This window comes from Aulonocara stuartgranti, assembly GCF_965226115.1.
Source record: "Aulonocara stuartgranti genome assembly, chromosome: 3".
Lineage (NCBI taxonomy): Eukaryota > Metazoa > Chordata > Actinopteri > Cichliformes > Cichlidae > Aulonocara > Aulonocara stuartgranti.
The window spans coordinates 36,175,965-36,196,066 of NC_138941.1; the positions used below are offsets into that span (position 1 = coordinate 36,175,965).

The 20,102-nt window shown below is 39.3% G+C and overlaps 1 protein-coding gene across 3 annotated transcripts; it reads left to right on the top strand.

Moving 5' to 3' along the window:
* Window positions 1-10,681: 10,681 nt before the first annotated feature.
* LOC309703955 (claudin domain-containing protein 1-like) lies at window positions 10,682-17,450 on the top strand. Of its 3 annotated transcripts, none has more exons than XM_082528891.1 (5): window positions 10,682-10,771; window positions 13,891-14,533; window positions 15,407-15,514; window positions 15,699-15,836; window positions 16,544-17,450. In XM_082528891.1, exons 2-5 carry the CDS (start codon window positions 14,242-14,244, stop codon window positions 16,762-16,764), a joined length of 759 nt encoding a protein of 252 aa, XP_082385017.1. In that variant the 5' UTR covers window positions 10,682-10,771; window positions 13,891-14,241; the 3' UTR covers window positions 16,765-17,450. The 3 variants fall into 3 exon arrangements, with proteins under 3 accessions (XP_082385017.1, XP_082385018.1, XP_082385016.1); XM_082528892.1 differs by lacking the exon at window positions 10,682-10,771 and adding an exon at window positions 13,081-13,232; XM_082528890.1 differs by lacking the exon at window positions 10,682-10,771 and having other exon boundaries at window positions 13,713-14,533.
* Window positions 17,451-20,102: the final 2,652 nt, after the last annotated feature.

The window sequence follows — 20,102 nt, forward strand, 5'->3', positions numbered from 1 at the left end:
TATATTTGAGCTCTCTTCATTTCCTATGTCCACGAGACAGCCACATGATATTTTCAGGCCTGAAAAACCAGACCGTTCTCACTCCCAAGGCGTAATATCTCAACGTGCTGCAGCGTTCCTGAGGTGACTTTCCGCATTCTTATGGTACGCGCTGGGTTATAGATGAAATCCTGCGGTAATAAACATTCCAGCCCTAAACCTGACCTTATCCCTAACCATAACCTTATTCCTGACCATAACCAGCACTTTAATGACGTTAAATAGTGTTTTCCCAAGCGATTTGAAGAAAATTAACAAACATGTGTGGATTGAGTCTAAACGATTTTCATATTTCCTCATTTTTTTTCCCAATCTTGTCATTTAGGAACGTGTTGGGTGCCCGAAAACGTAATATGTTGACGATTTGTTACCTAGTGTAAAATGTTACGCTTTGGGAGTGAGAGCATGTTGGAAAAACATATCCAGATACTGCAACCAAACCGGTTTTACGCTCATTCCAAGTGGCACAATCTAAAACCAAAATCTCAAGCATAAAGATCCATGACAGTCATTAAGTTCAGTTTCTTGTTACCTTATGGACCATGCGTGTGACCTTATTTAATAACAAATGCGTCACAAAAGAGATTAATGAATGAAGATATTATATTTAAAGAGCAATAACTTGAAACAGATTGGATGAAGGAATGTGCAAGGGCATGGTGGTGGTGATAAACTCTTGTTTAATCTAAAGATCAAACAAGAAACAGCCGATCTTCCCCTGTGAACTTCATTATTGTACCAATACATGACTTAAAGTAACTAAAGTAACTATTTAAACCAGTTTTTGTTTGATTTCTTCTTCTCTATTTAGCCCCTAAAGTGCACGCTTCAAATATGTAGGAAGAAATGATTGATTCGTTTTGGGAATTTAAAAAAATGTATATGGTCTGAATTTATGAAGACAGAATTGTTATCATGATCATGATGATCATCAGTTCTCATTGCCTGATGTGGGTGCAGCTGTATTTGACAACTAGATAAGGTGCAAAGTGAAACTATGCAGTAAATCAGGCTTGTATCAGAATCAGAATCAGAATCAGAAAGGGTTTTATTGCCAAATGTTGAGCAGGTTTACAACATTAGGAAATTGCTGCGGTGCTTAGTGCAAACATAGTGTCATAAATTACACTAAAATAGACATGAAAATAAAAATAAGAATAAGAATTAAAAGTGCTAAGTAGATAGATATATACATATCTATCTACTTAGCGATCGTGGCTCAAGAGTTGGGCGTTCGCCTTGTAATCGGAAGGTTGCCGGTTCGAGCCCCGGCTCGGACAGTCTCGGTCGTTGTGTCCTTGGGCAAGACACTTCACCCATTGCCTACTGGTGGTGGTCAGAGGGCCCGGTGGCACCAGTGTCCGGCAGCCTTGCCTCTGTCAGTGCGCCCCAGGGTGGCTGTGGCTACAATGTAGCTTGCCATCACCAGTGTATGAATGTGTGTGTGAATGGGTGGATGACTAGATATGTAAAGCGCTTTGGGGTCCTTAGGGACTAGTAAAGCGCTATATAATTACAGGCCATTTACATGAGTGCAGGTGGTGATCAGTGCCAAACATGGAATGATGCAGTGAACACAGCGTAGGGTCATGTGTTAGTGGTGGGAACAGTCATATGGTTATTGTTCATGTGTCCAACAGCAGAGGGGAAGAAACTGTTCTTATGGCGAGAGGTTCTGGTGCGAATGGACCGGAGCCTCCTGCCTGAGGGGAGCAGGTCAAACAGACTGTGTCCAGGGTGAGAAGGGTCAGCTGAGATCCGAGCTGCACGCCGCAGTGTCCTGGAGGTGTACAGGTCCTGCAGAGATGGGAGTCTGCAGCCAATCACCTTCTCAGCAGAGCGCACAACACGCTGCAGTCTCTGTTTGTCCCTGATAGTGGCTCCAGCGTACCACACGGTGATGGAGGAGGTGAGGATGGACTCGATGATTGCAGTGTAGAATTGCATCATCGTCCGTGTTGGCAGGTTGAATTTCTTCAGCTGCCTCAGGAAGTACATCCTCTGCTGGGCTTTCTTAATGATGGAGGTGATGGTGGGCTCCCACTTCAGGTCCTGGGTGATGGTGGTACCCAGGAAGCGGAATGAGTCCACAGAGGTGATGGGGGTGTCAGTCAGGATGATGGGGGGGAGTGGGGCTGTGTGCTTCCTGAAGTCCACAATAATCTCCACTGTCTTCTGGGCATTCAGCACCAGGTTGTTGTGGCTGCACCAGGACACCAGACGTTCAACCTCCCTCCTGTAGGCAGACTCATCCCCGTCCGAGATGAGTCCAATAACGGTGGTGTCATCTGCAAACTTGATTAGCTTGACAGACTGGTGGGTGGAGGTGCAGCAGTTGGTGTACAGAGAGAAGAGCAGAGGAGAAAGAACACAGCCCTGAGGGGAGCCGGTGCTGATGGTCCGGGAGTCCGAGACATTCTTTCCCAGCCTCACGTGCTGCTTCCTGTCCGTCAGGAAGGATATGCTTTGAGAAACCACATACAGTACATGTTCAGGGAAATGCTTTCCATATTGATCAAGGCTTTCCATCTACAGTTCAGTCATGTGTAGGCTATATTTATATTTTCATGTCATTTCAGTTGAGTGAATGAAATGCAAATGATTTCCTTTTGGTTTACCAAAACAAATTATTGAAGGAGTACCTTCATGTTGTGAAGTACACTGGTTCTAAATTGACTTGTGAATGTGAGTTAGTCTGTTTCTCTGTGTTAGTCGTCTTTTTACATCACACAATGCTATCTGGGAAACGCTCCAGATTCCCTTTGCAAGGCAAAGCAACAATATGTTGGATGAATGGATAACTATACATTTATATCACAAAGCCAGCCAAAATCATACGGGGTTTGCAGTGTAAATTCAAAAATACCCTTTTCTGTCTTCTGTTCTGAGAACTAAAGGAGGGTTTGGGATCACCTGATCCACCTTGATCTATAAGCTTTATCAAAAAAGAAAGTTTTGAATCTCATCTTAAAATTAGAAAGGGTGTCAGTCTCGCAAATCCAAACCAGGAGCTGGTTCCACAGGACAAAGGACAGAGAGCTGGGTTCTGGGTCACATTCTAAAAGTGCTCATTATTCATGAGCTTCTTGATCGTGACTGCTGTAATAAATTGTAACCAATTAATTCCTTCAGCTTTGTCCATTAATTTTCTAGAATAAAACAATAATATATGAGTCTTTGTGTTTTCTAATCCTACACCACCTTACTATAATTAAGAGCAAACATGCTGAATGTGTTCTGAACCAGACTGGATTTTTGTAAAAGGGATCATAAGACATTTATTTCCTGTATGAAGCCAATCTTCGCTTAGCCTAAAATTAAAATAACAATAATAATAATAATAATAATAACAAGCAAGCAGTTTCTTGAGTGATCTTGCAGAGTACAAAGCAGCACTTTAAAGGAGTGGTTGAGAATTTGGGTGTAGGGATCCAGGCGTGCAAGAACAGGTTGTGTTGTGGAATGGACAAAGGCCTAACTGAATACTTAAAATAACCACATGCTGTATTAACAATGAGCCTTCGTGACTGTGCTAAAAAAAAAAACAGCTCGACACAGGTTCTTCAGGACATTTAAAGTTAGCACAATCATGACCTCAGATGAAATGTTTCTCACAGGAGGATTGGTGGTTTCAACAGTGTAGGAGGCTGTGGTTGCCACAAGATGTGTTAAGGAAACACAAGTTGTAACTACACAATCAAATAAAAAGATTGTGAAATGCCTGCCAAACCAAGCAGGCAATTGTATAGATAAGACTGGATTTTCAGTATCCTCTATCAGAAAAACACTTGCAGGCGGTGAGATTTTATTTAGAACAACCAGTGTTAAAATGTTATCTGATCAATCAATATAGAAGCACCATGATTGCTTATGCATTAAATAAAAATTAAGGTTGATGTGAATGAATTTTAGGGGGGGAAAACAACGTTTGAAACTGAATATTTGTCCTGATAATGGGTGATGATGGATAAACTGCTGCCTGTAAAGTAAGCAGTCACTATTGAACATTAGGGCCACTCACATTAAAAAAGGCAAATGGCAGTCATTCATAAATTACTAAGATTAAAAATTATGCCCACTGATATGTTTTTACATATGAAAGTTAAGACCACAGAGGAGTCTCGCAGATGTATTGAAGGAGGACATGCAGGGGGTTGGTGTGACAGAGTTATAGGATGAGATGGAAGCAGATGATCTGCTTTAGAAACCCTTAAAGGAAGCAGTCAAAAGAAGAGTAAAAGTTAAGACTTTGTCCTGCGGTGCCTTACTTACAAGGTTTTTTTTAAGATTTTAAAAACTTGACAAGCAAAATGTATAAAGTTTATATGAGATATTGTTTAGAATGGCTATGTTTAGATTTTACATAAAATCCTTGAATGCGATACACAACCTACACAAAAGAACACACCCGCTTACACTGTACTACTGAGCGTTCAGACAAACCCATGGCGCAACACACCTTCCAAAATAGAAAGAGAAGAATCAGTGTAAAGAACAATAGCAATATCAACAGGGATTTGAGCGCACTGTACTCAAGCTTATATCTATGAACACACTGTCTCAAGGAATGAGGGGAAGAGTTGCTTTCAGAGCATGACATTTTTTTCTCAGATCACCACCAAAGTGTCTATCCTGACGTCAAGTTAGACCAAAGGCGCTTTATTTTTTATTGTTTTATTTTTATTCTCAACCACTTTCCAACCCCTTTTGATTTTGCCATGTCATTATAAAATGCATAAACACTAAAACAGTTCAGCTTGATGCATTGTCAAATAACTTTATTCTGCACTTACATAGCACCTTATAAATCTTAGCTTGGTTTTACTTGGTTTTCTCACTGACACATTCAACCTCTCACACTAGTGACAGCAGAAATGCCGTGCAGGTGCTTGCCTACTATCGGGACTAAGGTGGGATTTAGTGTCTTTCCCAGGGACACCAGAATCTGAAATTGCTACACATAGTCAGAATCTGGTATAAACAATATGAAAGTGTGGATCCGTCCTGCCTTGTATCAACAGCTCAAGCAGTTGCTGGTGTATTAGCATGTTGAATATTTAATGCAAATGCAGTTTTAAGGCAATGACTCATAAGAATATAAAAAGGAGTTCAAGAAGATAACACCAAAAGCTATAATTAATAAGAAGATAAATTTAAATATACTGCCTACCATTCAGGTTTATATTTGCCTTCTTTTTTCATATGGCTTAACTAGCTGCCATGCTTTGACTAAGAGGATCTTCCAGGTTAAGCTGAATTTATTATTTGAACAAAGGAAATATACCAAAATTGCATGAGAATAATTTAGAAAATGCAGACATGTAAATTAAAGTGTGACTCAAACAGTTCACTGTAAATTATTTGAAGTTATCAGCTTACATTGAACACGTCAATTGCCAGTTCTTTAATTACAGATTAAGAACTGTCGTACTGTCACTTGGCTTCATTGGAATTCTGTTATGAAACCTTTTCACAAGAAGCAACTACGCCCAATGTTGTTTACATAACTCCTTTGATAGTGACGCACAAAGGGACTGCTTAGCAAATAAAAAGGTTTTAAGAACTACTAGACATGATCCCCCGCATAAAGTAATCTTAACAAAGGTTAATTTTTTTCTTACAACAAAACCATTCATCTTAGTTTATGCATATTTCGTTTCTTGTTTTGTTATTTTATTAACCCTTGTTAATTCTCAGCACACCAGCAGTTTATTCAGATCAGTTAGTTGATCAGTCTTGCCTGATCAACTAACAGATGCTTTTTTGCATTGTGTTGCTAACTTTTCTCCACACGTATCATGTCAGTCTTTTCAAATCCTGCATCAGTTGTGATTATATTGATTAGATTTTTTTCAAAAAAGATGTACAAATGACCTTTTGAAATCATCACACGCATCACGGCACATGTATCTCTCAGGTCCTGTGTCAGATTTTTGCTGGATTTTTCCCCCCCTGTTCCTTAGGACACAAATTAAAGTATGTAAGATGTAAAATTAGGAAGTCATCCTCTATTTTCTAAATATTTTCTTAAATGTTACTGACTCACACCTTACTTGACAAGCCACATCTCTTACGTCTCTAAAGGTTGATGAGATGACTCAGCGGGTTTGTAATGAAATCTTGAAACGCCACACCAGCATAAAACCAAGTCAAACATGAATGATTGTCGCTTTTAAATCTGGCGAGTTGCCGGGTCTGGGTTTGTCATATAGCTCTCTCATTTGTCAAGTGGAATTTGTTTTATTTATTTATTCACTATTTTTTCAGTTCTTTGCAAGAAAATGCAGAGAAGAAATTTAGTGAAGTAAAAGTTTGCTGGAACAAAATAAAGGAAAAGAAAATGAAACTGTATAATCAATTTTTGAGAACCTCTGCCTCAGCTGGCCTCAGATTTGGAGGTGCCGATTCTTATTCCCACCGCTTCACACTAAGCTGCGACCCATTCCAGTGCGAGCTGTAGGCCATCACCCGATGAAGCCAACAGAACCACATCATCCGCGAAAAGCAGAGATGAGATTCTGAGGCCACTTAAGTGAAAGCACTCAGCCGCCGGGTCTGTCCAGCGTTCTCCCCCGCCACCTAATCCAACTCACCACCAGGTGGTGATCAGTTGACAGCTCAGCCCCTCTCTTTACCCGAGTGTCCAGGACATGTGGCCGCATCATTCCTCTGAGAATGAGTGAAAAAGCAACCAATGTTCAAAGAAAAACTTTGAAAGATCTTCATGAAGTCTACTGCTCATTACCATTTAAAAGTAAAGTACTACAAAGTCTGGCTTCTTGTAATAAAAACAGAAAGAAATGAAGGTGGCTCAAAGTGCTTCTCCAGCACTGTAAAATAAATAATTCATGAGTATTTGCTATTTACTTTGGATAATCTTAACAATCTTACTCTTCTCCTCTGTTGCATTCCCTTGAATAGTAGGGGAGACCGGGGATAGTTGTAACGTGGGTCAGTTGTAACACTTCCAATTTCTCCAATCAGGGCTAAGTTTCAAATGATGTGACTCATCCTGTGCATGCCCAATTCAGTTCTGCTATCACATGTGAAAAATCAGCACATTTTGTCAAACACAGACAATTTAACATGAAAAAAAGTGATTTGTATGCCAAAAAGTAAGTTTTTCTACTTTATTTCAATTTGTAATAGCATTATCTGCTTTGCAGTTAAACTCATCAAACTTAAATTATGTTATTTGTATGTCTATGGGGATATATTCTGTGTAGGTCTTTAGTGCTAATGTTTTAGCCGTTGGCTGTAATGTTAGCTAGTTCATGGCTATAGGAGGCTGGGTTAGTTGTAACAATAATGCAGATGTTGCAACTTACCACACTATTACTTTAACTTATATTAAACAAGTTGGGGCAACGACATCAGCAGAGAGAGGTTCACTGGTCGCATTTGTATATGCGGTTAATGCCATTGGCAACACAATTCCTCCACTGTTTGTGTTCCCACACATACATTATGCAGACCACTGTGTCAGAGATGGACCAGTAGGAAATACTGGTAGTGGAAATAAATCAGGATGGGGGCAAGAAACAGATTTCCTCATCTTTCTGAAGCACTTTGCAAACCACACCAAGGTAAGCCATGATAAAAAGTAATGGAATTGCGATGCTGGTGAACAACTACATTTTTTCAGCTTCATTGTTATGTTCAAAATTGGTGCAAGAGTTGTAGGTTATAATGCCCACTGAGCCAATGAGGCCAAACTCAAGGAAGACCAACCAAAATTAATGAAATATTCAGTTGCAGAAAATTCCATAATTTGTCTTTTTGGGGGGTTGGAATATGTTCAAAAGCTAGATTTCTGCATTCTGTCACACACACACATAATTACATAAATGGCTCTAAGTGCATTCATGTGTTCAATAAACAAAGATTACACGTTAATTTTTTGTTAGTACCCTTATTTCATTGTGTTACATTTTACCCCAGGATATGTTACAACTAACCCAGACTATGGGGTTAATTGTAACATTTCACTCTTCGTGTTTGAGACCATACCATGCAATGGGTAATTGTGCTGCAGAGAAAATATCTGCACTATTTAATAGCAGAGACATGTAAATACTTTGCATTACATTTTGAATCCACTACCTTAAAAGAGCTCCAATTTACAGACAGAAATGTCAAAAATGTTACAACTATCCCCGGTCTCCCCTACAGACCTCTGGGAATTCCGCCTACATTTGTGCAACCCTGTGGACAGCTTTTTGTCTCTCTTTCAAGTCACCACAAACATCCAGGCACAAGATTACAGGGTACTCATTTCTGAAGCGCAACTCAACAGCATTCTTTGAGAGCCCCTTGCAATTAAAATGCTTTGGGGGGGAAAAAACTATTGAGAAACCACTTATGAAGTCTGAGAAACCTTGTTGTACATCTAAGTACTGAATACCTAAATATATTTCTAAAGGTGCTACTGGCATGAAATTCTGTGGTCAGCAGCAACTCATCCCATCAAACAGGAAAGAAATCAGACCAGTAGATGTTCATATATTAAGTTTTGTGTAATAGTGAGAATTGACCCAGAGAAAAAGTATTAAACATGCTTACTGAAATGTATTTACTACTTTGTACAAAACACTTTGTTGGTGACAGCTTTAAGACTTTTGCACACAACTATATATAATTATCGGTTACTTACCTCAAGATGATACTGTTTTCATGACATGGATTTACCCCATCACACCTACATTTACCTACACATTACGCCTATTAGAAGTAATGTTAGTCTGATAAAGGCAAAACCAATAGGCTGATGATTTTTTTATATGCATCTATGTCTTAACATAACTAAAACCACTCTTTTCAAAGAAAAAAATGGCAAAGCAGCAGCTTTTTTCATTAGACTACTACACAGATTGTTCCTCAGATCCAAAAAACAAACAATAAAGCACTTTAAATAAAAAAACAAAAACAAAAAAACAACACCACCATTGCTAGTGCATTGTGCAATGTGTGCCATGCATATTTTAATCTCATATTCCAAACAGCATTTCACTATGGTAATGACTGCTTCACATGTGAAGAATGAAAATTATTTGTGCTATGTATTATGATGACCTTTAACAGATGAACACTCAAAACCGCCTTGAGTATAATTTGAAGAAGCACGTAAGCTGCACTTTTGTTCGTTAAGTTGTTTGTATGTGCCTTTTCTTTTGGTTTAGCAGAATTGTTGTTATGCAGGTTTAAAAGTATGCAGCAAGCCTAATCTCCCCTGAAGCGACAGGATCACTAATCCTGTTTGACTGGCAGATGATATGTGGGGAAGTACAAAGCAGAAAACAACACAGACATTGACGCAACACTTCAAATAAAAGTTGTGCATACTGAGAACAAGTGAGGCTTAATTATTTATTAGTTAATTAATGTCTGATGTAAAATTCAGCCAAATTATATCATGAAACGTTTCAGTGCTTTAAGATACTTAAGAATGATCTGCTGATAAGTCAGACAAACACAATCTCAAAATTACGGTATAATCTGCTCCACTGTCTGTGAAGCGAAATAGGATATTTAAACTGATTCAGATATTATACAACTGGCAGGCTTTGTGTAGAAACTATGAAGTAGAAAATGGATCACTAAGCACAATACTGTGTTGAGATGAGCTTACTGCAACACGTGATCCCAGCTCTACACATAAATGATTTTACACTCGTATATTACTCATGTTAATATGCAGTCACTCGAAAAGATCCCATATAACTTTGTGCAAAAGTCTGGAGCCGCCCTTTATTTCTTCATAGAGCCAGACTTTGTAGCAATTTTTTTTTATTTAATAGTCTTGAGAAATAGTATTCCAGGGATTCTAGATGTCTTCCAGAGTTTTTCGTTGAACACTGACAGACACTTGACGCTGACTTTTGAGTCATTGGTGCATTAAAAAAACGGCTTACACATACCAGACAACTTAGCAAAAAAGACTTGTACTTGCACTACAAAAACAGCTCATTTGGCACCAATTCTTTATCTGAATCTATGACAAAGCCCAAGGATACAAATAAATAGGACACGGCCCTGAAAAATAAGGGCATTAGACTACATGTCCTCGGGGGGTAGAATGCTGTAGACTTTTGCTTACACTTGCCTGGGAGAAAGTAGATAACAGGGGACCATCTTCTAGTGGAAAGTTACTGAAAACACTGTTGTTTAGACTAGAGAGGGACCAGCAGATTGACTGTTTGATTGTAATTGATTGTTTATTCCGAGAAGAAAAACAGGAATGGGATATAACACTGTTTTATATCCCATTCCTGATATAAAACATTCTCTAACACTGAGAGAGAGAAAGAATGTGGATGTTTAGGTTTTATGACTTTGGAGAAATGGTCAGACACTTCGAGATTTGCCGGATACCCTCCCGTGCACATGTCCCGTCCGGAAGTTTGTAATGCTCAAAGTGTCTATTGAATAAAGAGATTGTTGATTGAGCATTAAACACCAAGTGTTGTTTTTCCTTTAGCCCAAAGATCAAAGAATAGGGACATTCAACAAGACCAAGCAAACTGAAAGACTTCCAAGCGATGCTTGTTATTATTTGGCTACCAGTATGGTGTTTCAACACCTCAGTACAAACCTGTTGAGCCATCTCATCAACTTTAAGAAATCTAACAAATGGGGGTTGTCACATAAGGTGTGAGTCAGTAACACTTTGGAAAACATGCAGATAATAGAAGGGGACTGAATAACTTTACATCTCATATGCTTTTCATTCTGGGTAAGTTTCTTTTTATAGTACAATAATAGAGAGCAGTCGTTATTGTTTTTCCTTGTATGATGTCCAAGAAAAAGGCTTTGCTTGCTTTTTTTGTACATTTTGTACAGCATTTAAATTTAGTAGAGAAAGCAAAAAGACAACAGATGAATACTGAGGGTGCAGACTTTAGTCAGATTCAGGAGAATAGCATTTTAGTGAGAACATGCTCCAAGCTAAAATGTGATTGACTCATCAAATGCAAATGCTCATCATGCAAGAACTATTAAAAAACAGCAGCTTTAAGTCTCGGTTCCAAAAGGTTAACTGACTTTTTTGTATAGTAACTTTTTTTGTTACTATTAAAATGGCTGTGCTTTTATTTTTGTTAAAAAATTACAATATTAAAGTGAACTGCTATTGAAATTGTATACAAGATCCTAACAACTGCAACAGCTGTCTTGTTTATCGGCACTTGAGAGACAAGTAAAACCGGAAACACCAAAAAGAAAACACATAAACTGATTCCCAGCACTCACTGTGACTGTTGCTGTTGTTCTATTTTGAAACATACTGACTCATTGACTTCTTGTTAGTCGATGTTAGTCTTATTTTGTTCATCATTTAAAAATGTAAAAATCATAACTTACTGTTATTGACAAATAGTAGCAAACGTTTTGTTTCCTTAAACAGAAAACAAAGAAACATCACAGTGCATGTGTGTGTGTTTCAAAGTAACGCACAGTGATTTTCTTGTACAAGTTACAGATAGATAGATGCACAGATAGACAGACAGGCTGGAGACAGAAAAAAGGGAGTGTCTATAAATAAAACCTGTTGGCATGACATAGCAAGAGAGGCGCCTGTGATGTGTACAGTGGAAGAAACAGCTTCTTCAGCAGGGAAAATAAAGGCAACAAGATTTAAAGGGAACACATAGGGAGGTGGACTGTTTGAAGGAAAGAAAGAAATGGTGAATGGCCTGTATTTGTATAGCGCTTTTACTAGTCCCTAAGGACCCCAAAGCGCTTTGCACATCCAGTCATCCACCCATTCACACACTGGTGATGGCAACATTGTAGCCACAGCCACCCTGGGGCGCACTGACCGAAATATTTTTCTTTTATTGTGAGATGGCTTTTTAAATACCCATTTTCTGTATTTTTGGATAGTCTGCATTTAAAACTACTCAAGGGAGACATGATAAGAATAACAACATTTAATCTTATTAAAAAATACAAATATAAAACTAACCCCCTTATAGCGACAAATTGGCTACTGAGTCTTTTTTTTTTTTAAACAAACAAAAACAAAACAGGATTTAACATGTTCATTTCAGCTGTAAAGTTGGCCATTTTTTATCATGGGAGTCCATGGTGCCTGATTAACTACCTTGCAAGAATGAAATCACCATTGGAGATTTTCAACGCGCATTCAATCGACCAGAAGGTCAACCACATACTCAGGGGTGCTTTCTATTTAACATTCACTACTAACAACTCACCAGTAAGCCTGCCCAATGTGGAGGGCCACGAGTGGCAAATTAATTAAATAAATATATAATTAAATAATCCATTAAATGTGTCATTATTAAGATACATACATGTCTATTCATTTCATTTAAAACATCAGTGTACTTATTTGAAATTGTATTTATTTGATAGCACATTTTTGGGGTAGCTGTAGCTCGTGTGATAGAGCAGGTCACCTACTAACTGGAAGGTTGGTGGTTTAAATCCCTGTCTGCTCCAGTCTCCAGTCATCTGGAGTGTGAATGTTAGGTAGAAAGAACTTAAGAAAAAGTGCTTGTAATGAATGAGACAAGGTGTGTAAAGCTCTTTGAGTGCTCAGATAGAGTAGAAATACACTATATCAGAACCAGTCCATTTAATGATATATTTCATTAATTCATTTTAGCACTGGAGGCCGTGCGGCCTACATTTGTACATAATAATTACAGGCTGGCAAAGCTATAGGCCAAGTCTTGTTTTCTGCATACCACACAATGTGATTTTAATTATGGGCCAACTTCTCACCTACTTAATTTTATTAATAATCAAATCGAACCAAATCTATTTTTCAAGTGCCTTTCACTTGTTTAAACAGTTAAGCGTGTTTCAAAGTTTTACAAAGCACATTCGAGGACTGAAACAGCGTCAGTTTGGGGGGGGGGGGGGGGGGGGGGTTACGCATTCAATGCGTAAAAAAATATAGCGCAGTCGGCTTAGATCGGCGGTAATAACAGTAAGCTTAAGACGCTTTATATTGTAAAGTAAGGACCCTACAATAATACTACTAATTTTAAAGGCATTAGTGGGTTTGGAGGACATTTTTCTAACGCGTAATTGACCAAAGTGTTCGAAAAGTTAAAAAAAAATAAAGCTGGACGATCACAGGGCAGCTTTTGAGACTAGCTAGTCCCAAAAGTCCATGTTTACCGAGGCAGCACTTTGTCAGCCTGTGAGGGTCTGTGGCTGCTCACCAGGTACGCCAGAGGGGGGGCGGTATGAAAAGAAAAAAAAAGAAGGCTTGGACACCGCTAGCATAATGGACAGGTTTTTGACGGGGCTTCCACACAAACGCAAAGCAGGAGATGAAGCATCGCCAAATGTGTTTCCAAACCAACTTCCTTCCAAGCCAAAGACTAGAAAATATGGTGAAGCATATCTTCCCCTTGGCTTCACCTGCACAAGTGCCAAAGTAGGTCTCCCCTGCAGAATTGCTTTTCCCCTGCATCGGGAGCAGCGCTGGGCTGTCCAAATCACGGACAAACAGTATCCCACAATTGTTTATGTTTTTGAACCTATTTTGCACAGAGAGGCATTTTAAAAAATGTATTGATAGCAATTTTGAATATTATTACACAGGAAAAAAACGTTTTTCTTGTAAAACAAAGGGGGACCTAGCAAAAAAAAAGTTTTGGAACCACTGAGGTACGCGCTATTAAACGAGGCTATTTTTAATTTGTGCTGACCGGCGGAACCGGAAGAGAAAACCGCAGGGATTAGTGTGTTTACAACTCCTAGCATCCTGGGTGCATCAACCTGCCATCAGACACATGCAATTTGCATTTGCAAGCTGGTGGGCTTAGCCTATCGTATAACAGCTTCTCTTTTTGCTTTCTTTCCTGGATTGTTGTTTAGGTGGTGGTGGACTCTTGTTGTTCTGGAACCGTCGCAGCGTCGGGCCACCCACCATCTGTAGAAGTGGGACAAGGGAACAGATGGCGCATCCAAGCCGGGCTGCAGGGTTGCTGACGCTGAGCGTTCGTGCAGAACTGGAGATCAGTATCAATCATTAAAATAAAGCACTGCCGCTGTATACAGCACAGTGCGTTTTTCAAGGTTACCAATGCCAATGTGGTTGCGATAGAAGCGAGGGTGGGGGGACTGGAAGCATCGTATGTCGACCAAATTGAGGCGCAACGATCGGGCGACGATTTGACCGCTGGCATCAACTTAATCCCTTCTGACGTGTCTCTGTCTCGGTGAACAATGGTTGACAATCGCTACGCCACAGCTCTGGTCATCGCCTGCGTGCTGAGCATCATAGCCACCGTGTATCTGTCGGTGGCAATCGGAACGCAGCACTGGTACCAGTACAGCAGCCCCACGGTGCGCGGAGAGGCCAACATTTCCGAGTTGCGCTCGCTGTACGAGGAGTTCATAGACGGAGAATTCGATGAGAAAACCTACAGCGACACGTTGTTCCGTCTTAACGGGACTGTGGGCCTCTGGTGGCGGTGTGTGCTTGTTCCTGCCAACGCTCACTGGTACAAAGAGCCAGGTATGTATATGTGCTGACGTCAGTAGCACAGTGTCCTTGTAGCTTTACGTGAAGTTGGATCATTCACGTCTCAGATGGTTTAAACTATACAGAGATGGCTTTTGCTGCTCTCTAATTGAGCATCTGGTCTCAGGCAGGTGTGGTATATTCCCAGGCCTCTCCTCTGTTTTCATCACATCTCTATGCAGAGCATTTTATTTTGTTTCCCACTACACAGACTTAGACAGGAAATCAATTCCAACCCTGTTCCTCCAATTATTCATTATAGGGTCACGTGGGGGGGCTTGACCCTGTGCCAGCTGTCACAGGGCAAGAGGCTGTGTGCATCCCAGACAGGTCTGCCTGTCCCCTGCAGGGCTGACACATACAAAAAAATTATTCATAGCTACAGCCAATTTAAAATCACCAGTTAACCCAACCCCACTAACTGCATGTTTTGGACTGTGGGAGGGAGCTGGCCTATCGGGAGAGAACACACCTAAGCACGGGGAGAACGTGCAAACTCCAAACAGAGTGGATTTTCGCTTTCTGGTGCTAACCACCACACCAACATGCCATTCAATTTTAACCACTGTTGCCAATTAGTTTGATCACTCAGTTTTTTTGATCACCAATTTCTACCTGGGCCTTACGATCACTTTCATTTGTAGGTGAAAAACCAACCGTACAGTAGGTATTTCCTGTCGTGCTTAACGCTATATTTCTTTTCATAATGTGAGAAAGTTTTCTCAGGGCTTTCACATTTCCTTTACATTTTGTGCGCATTTGTACAACCAGTTTCTCCACAGGTAGTACGAAACTCAATGTTTGAAATGAAAATTTAATTCAAATGCACAGTAAATGGAGTATAAACGGGAGCCTGATCTCTTGTAGGTGCCAAGATGGTGCTGGAGTGTCGAGGCTTCACTCTACCTCAACAGTTTACTCCAAAGTACAAAGAACCAGGGAACCACAACAGCGGGGAGGACATGGTGCGCACATGTAAGCTCAGCCACAAGTTTATGCTTTTTAAAATATGCAAAAACCACACTTTAGCTGTGAGAATATTCTATATTAGATTCAGCCTCTTGTCTAAGTAGTGCATTACTTACATCTGATGTTGAGTACTACATTAATCCCAGTCAGGGCAGAATCTTATCTCGCACATCCCTCTGTGTGTGCGCAGATCTGTGGAGGTGCCAGTTTCTGCTGCCGTTGGTGTCTCTGGGTCTAGTGGTGTTGGCAGGTCTGACTGGATTCTGTGCCTGTCTGTGCCGAAGCCTCACACCAACTCTTGGAATAGGAGTGCTTCACATGCTGGCTGGTAGGAGCAATGTTGAAATCCATACATGTTGTCAGACTGTGCAATTAAACATTTTAATAAGGGTTCAGGGATGTAAACTTTTACATCTGAAAGTAACTCTACAAACTTATTTAAATATAGTTCTCTCCATGGTTTGTTATTGCTTTTGTGAGGCATGAAAATCACAATGACATAATCTAGTCAGTGTCCATTTTTTTATGCACAGTCTGTGGTTATAGTGCATGTTGAGTCAATCTCACATTGTCATGACTGGGAACCAAGCAGATCTGTTGGCAAAGTGGACCTATCATGCACATTTTCAGCTTTTATTCTTGGTAACTAAAAGAAACTTGATGAAACATTCAAAATAATCTTTATTTTTCAGTTCAACCACCGTCTGAAACATACTGTTTGCATTAAATTTAACAAGCAGAGTGTTTCAAGCAGTCTGGAGCTCAAGCTTTTAGCTCACAGCGAATACTTTTCCATACGAGAAGAAGGTTTCCATTAATATTATTTCCTAATAGTCGAGCTTTTTCCACATTAACCAATCTAATGTGAAACAAGCAGTGATGCTGCAAAATGATAAATATACTATCTGGACGCTTAGCATTTGACTTATTACGAAGTGAATACCAAACTATAAGCACAAAAATTTCTACCTAAACATAAATTTGAAATCTGATAAGTGATTAAACCCTAACTAAGTGTGTCTGTACGCCATCCAGGTCTCTGCACCTTAGCCACCGTGTGCTGCTACCTGGCGGGGATGGACCTGCTCCACAGGGTGTCGATGCTACCCGACAAAGTGGACGGCTCTCTCGGCTGGTCGCTGTACCTGGTCCTCATTTCTTCACCTCTCCACATGATGGCTGCCGCCCTGCTAGTGTGGGCGGCGCGCAGCCATAGTCAGAACTACTACCGCATGACTGCCTACCGGGTGGCATAAACTGAGATTTAGCTCTGGATCTTAAGCCCTGTTTAGAGTCTGACACCAAGATTCGTTTTCTTAATGAGTTGTGGGGGTTTTTTCCTCTACGTGTTTTTGTCTCTCAAGGATTAAGAATTTTTGCATGTCCTGTACACTAATGACCCTTCTTGCTGCGTTAACAGATTTGATTTTTATCTCCTGGGGGATGGAAATGGTTTGCAAATCAGATTTACCAGAACAATATGTAGTATACGTGTGCTTCAGACTAACTTGAAACGAAGTAGAGAAGCATTAGCAGTGCCCTACTTTCATACAACATAAATTTTATCAAAATCTCCAAAGTGCAGGTCAGTCACATCGGAAAAGTAGATATATTGCGATTTATTTTCATAGTTTAGTTCTTTGGAGGCAGTGATAAGAAGGCATGACCCCGTGAACTGCATACCTGGTATCAGAGTGCCAGATAAATTTAAAAAAAAAAATCTTGTTTGGAAGAAAAGTAAAAGCAAGTTCTTAAATGACAGTTTACACAGGTTTCATGTGTACTGACTTCAGTTTTCCTTCCTTCTCATCCCATCTTATCAGATTACAGAGATTTTGTGATATTGCTGTTCTTCCTGTTTGTCATAAGGGCACATGCGTACTGCACATTTTTAAACATCTTTGATCTGTTGAAAATTGAACAGGATTTAATTTTATCTTTTAAAAACGTCACAGTTGTTGTCATAGTTTTCTTCAGTCCAATATAAATCTTCCATTGTAAAAATATAATCAAGTCAACTGACGTATAATGGAAAATATTTTAACTTGCGCAATTTTTGTTGATTTTGTTGATGACGTATTTCGCAAAGGAAGTCAAATTTGTAGGGTTTTTTTAATTTAACCAAAAAAAAGCTGCACACTGACTACTGTTCCTTGATATGTGTGATTTTTATCATTTAAATGGCGATGACAGAAGGCACTTTAGTGATAAGTAAGCACACTTAGTAATAAAAGAAGTACTAGAGTCTGGGAAAAGTGTGTATTTACAGACCTCTGCTGGTGAAATTTTCTAGTCTGCCACACGTGATTGCAGCTGAATGTGATGACGTTCCTGTTCGTTGCACTTGAAGAATGTGGCCACAGGTTTGTTGTATTTACACAATGTTCCCATGACTAGAATTTAATTTACAATTCTGTTTCAAATCCTCTGTTGTTGTTGTTTTTTTACTTAAGTTTATTTATTTATTGTTTATGGTAGTTATTATGTTCAGACTGTGTGTATAATTTGTTTACTACACGATGTATGTATTGCATTGCTTTGTTTGCTTTTTGATCACATCATGTTGTGACTGATTTTTGTAGAAAAAAGTGAAAACCACAGTAGTGCTCATTTACTTTTTTTTTTTTTAGTTGAGCACATACATTCATGAAAGTAATTTTCTTAGTTCATATTTGGGTGTTTTTTGTTGTTTATTTGATCGATGTATGTCCCTCAGCTGACGGATTAATGTGCTGAAAAACAAACAAACTGTTTTAGTCTCATTTCCCTGGTTGGCACTATGAATGTACTTTAAAGGCCATATTATGATAAGCTACAGCATTTCTTTGCACCTAAATTAATTTCAAACATATTCTGACCATTGCTGTAGTAATCAGTAGTCAATTTCTATATTTTTAAAATGTAAATATTAAAATAATTACATTTGGAGAGAAAAAATACCACTATTACCCACAAATTCATGATATCTGTTTGTGAAATATCACTGCTGATAAAGATTTATGAGCTTCATGAATATCTGAAATGATGCACTGTTCGTCTCATTATGAAACACATTGTATTTTACACATTCACCCTTTAAATACTGGAAACTCAATCCCTGAATGCACACTACCATGTGTTGTTTGTGAAAGAGTGCTTAATCCCCCTGTTATGAGCTGCAGCAGTTGATAACTATGTATTTAAATATCGTGTGTGAGTGTGAACAAGCATAACACATGTCACCATTTCAATAAAAAGTTTTGTAAAAACTGAATTCAGTCATCAGTCTCATGTGGTTAACATCTTTTGATGCAAATTCCTGCTCATCAGTTTGTTGCTCCTGCTCTGCCTGCACTCGGATTGCAGGAATCATCACCGTAGCCCAACTGTCGCAGAGTGAGTCACTGAGTACATCCTGGACGCGGCGCCAGCCTCTTGCACGGCTTCCTTTTTTCTTTTATATTTTGACTTTGCTTGTACAGCCAGTTTCTCCTCAGGAAATAGAAAATACACCGAGATTTTAAAAAAACGACAGCAACGTTTGAAATGAATGTAATTCATACAGTAAATGGAGTTTAATGTGCTTAAACACTGAAATAACTGATCTCTTGTAGGTGCCAAGATGGTGCTGGAGTGTCGAAGTTTCACTCTACTTCAACAGTTTACTCCAAAGTACAAAGAACCAGGGAACCACAACAGCGGGGAGGACATGCTGCACATATGTAACTTCAGCTATACTAGTGCATTAATTACATGTGATGTTGAATAATTACCCCAGTCTATGCAGAAGTTTGTGACATGCAGAGGAAGGTACTTAAATGCCTCATTTACTAATAATCTCACATCTCCCTCTCTCTGTATGCGCAGACCTATGGAGGTGCCAGTTTCTGAGCAGGTCTGACTGGATTCTGACTTAGAATAGCAGTGGTTCATCTGCTTTCTGGTAGCAGACGTGTGCACTGTGGTCACGCCAGCATCGAATCCATCCAAGTTACATGGTTTATTAAAATAATCAAATTACAGCATTTACATTTATGTTAGACTACTTTTAATTAAGTGCTTTAGCCCACTTACAATGAAAAAAAATCTTGTTCATGAACTGTGTAGTATGTTAACACTATTGGAAGTAAAAATATCTTGAACTCCAATTTTGAAAACACAACTTTCTTTTTTTTTCTTCCTATAAAGCTGTGACTTGTATTATGAGTTTGTGGTCTGGGAGAGAGTCCTGTAACTCTCTGTCTGCATAATACAGAATATAATGACCTATGTTGGGCAATTAATTATATAGTTGCTTCTTCAAAAAAGTAACTGAGTTTTGCAAACAACGAAGTTTATTTGCAGCTGTTTAACCTAAAAATGCAGCCAAGGCGTTTTTCTAGAATTTACAGAACAATCAGCTCTTCTGCATCAAATCTGATGCCACACAAATTATCTGTGTCACTCCAAAAAATACTTTCTGTCCACTATGAGATGAAGGAGAACAACAGCCTGATACCTGCAGGCCTGACAACAGGAGGTGTATCACTCCTGTAACACCTGTAACATTCAGCAGTCACCTCAATGTTCTGACACACACAACAAAACTATTGACTACACTGCACACTAACTACAC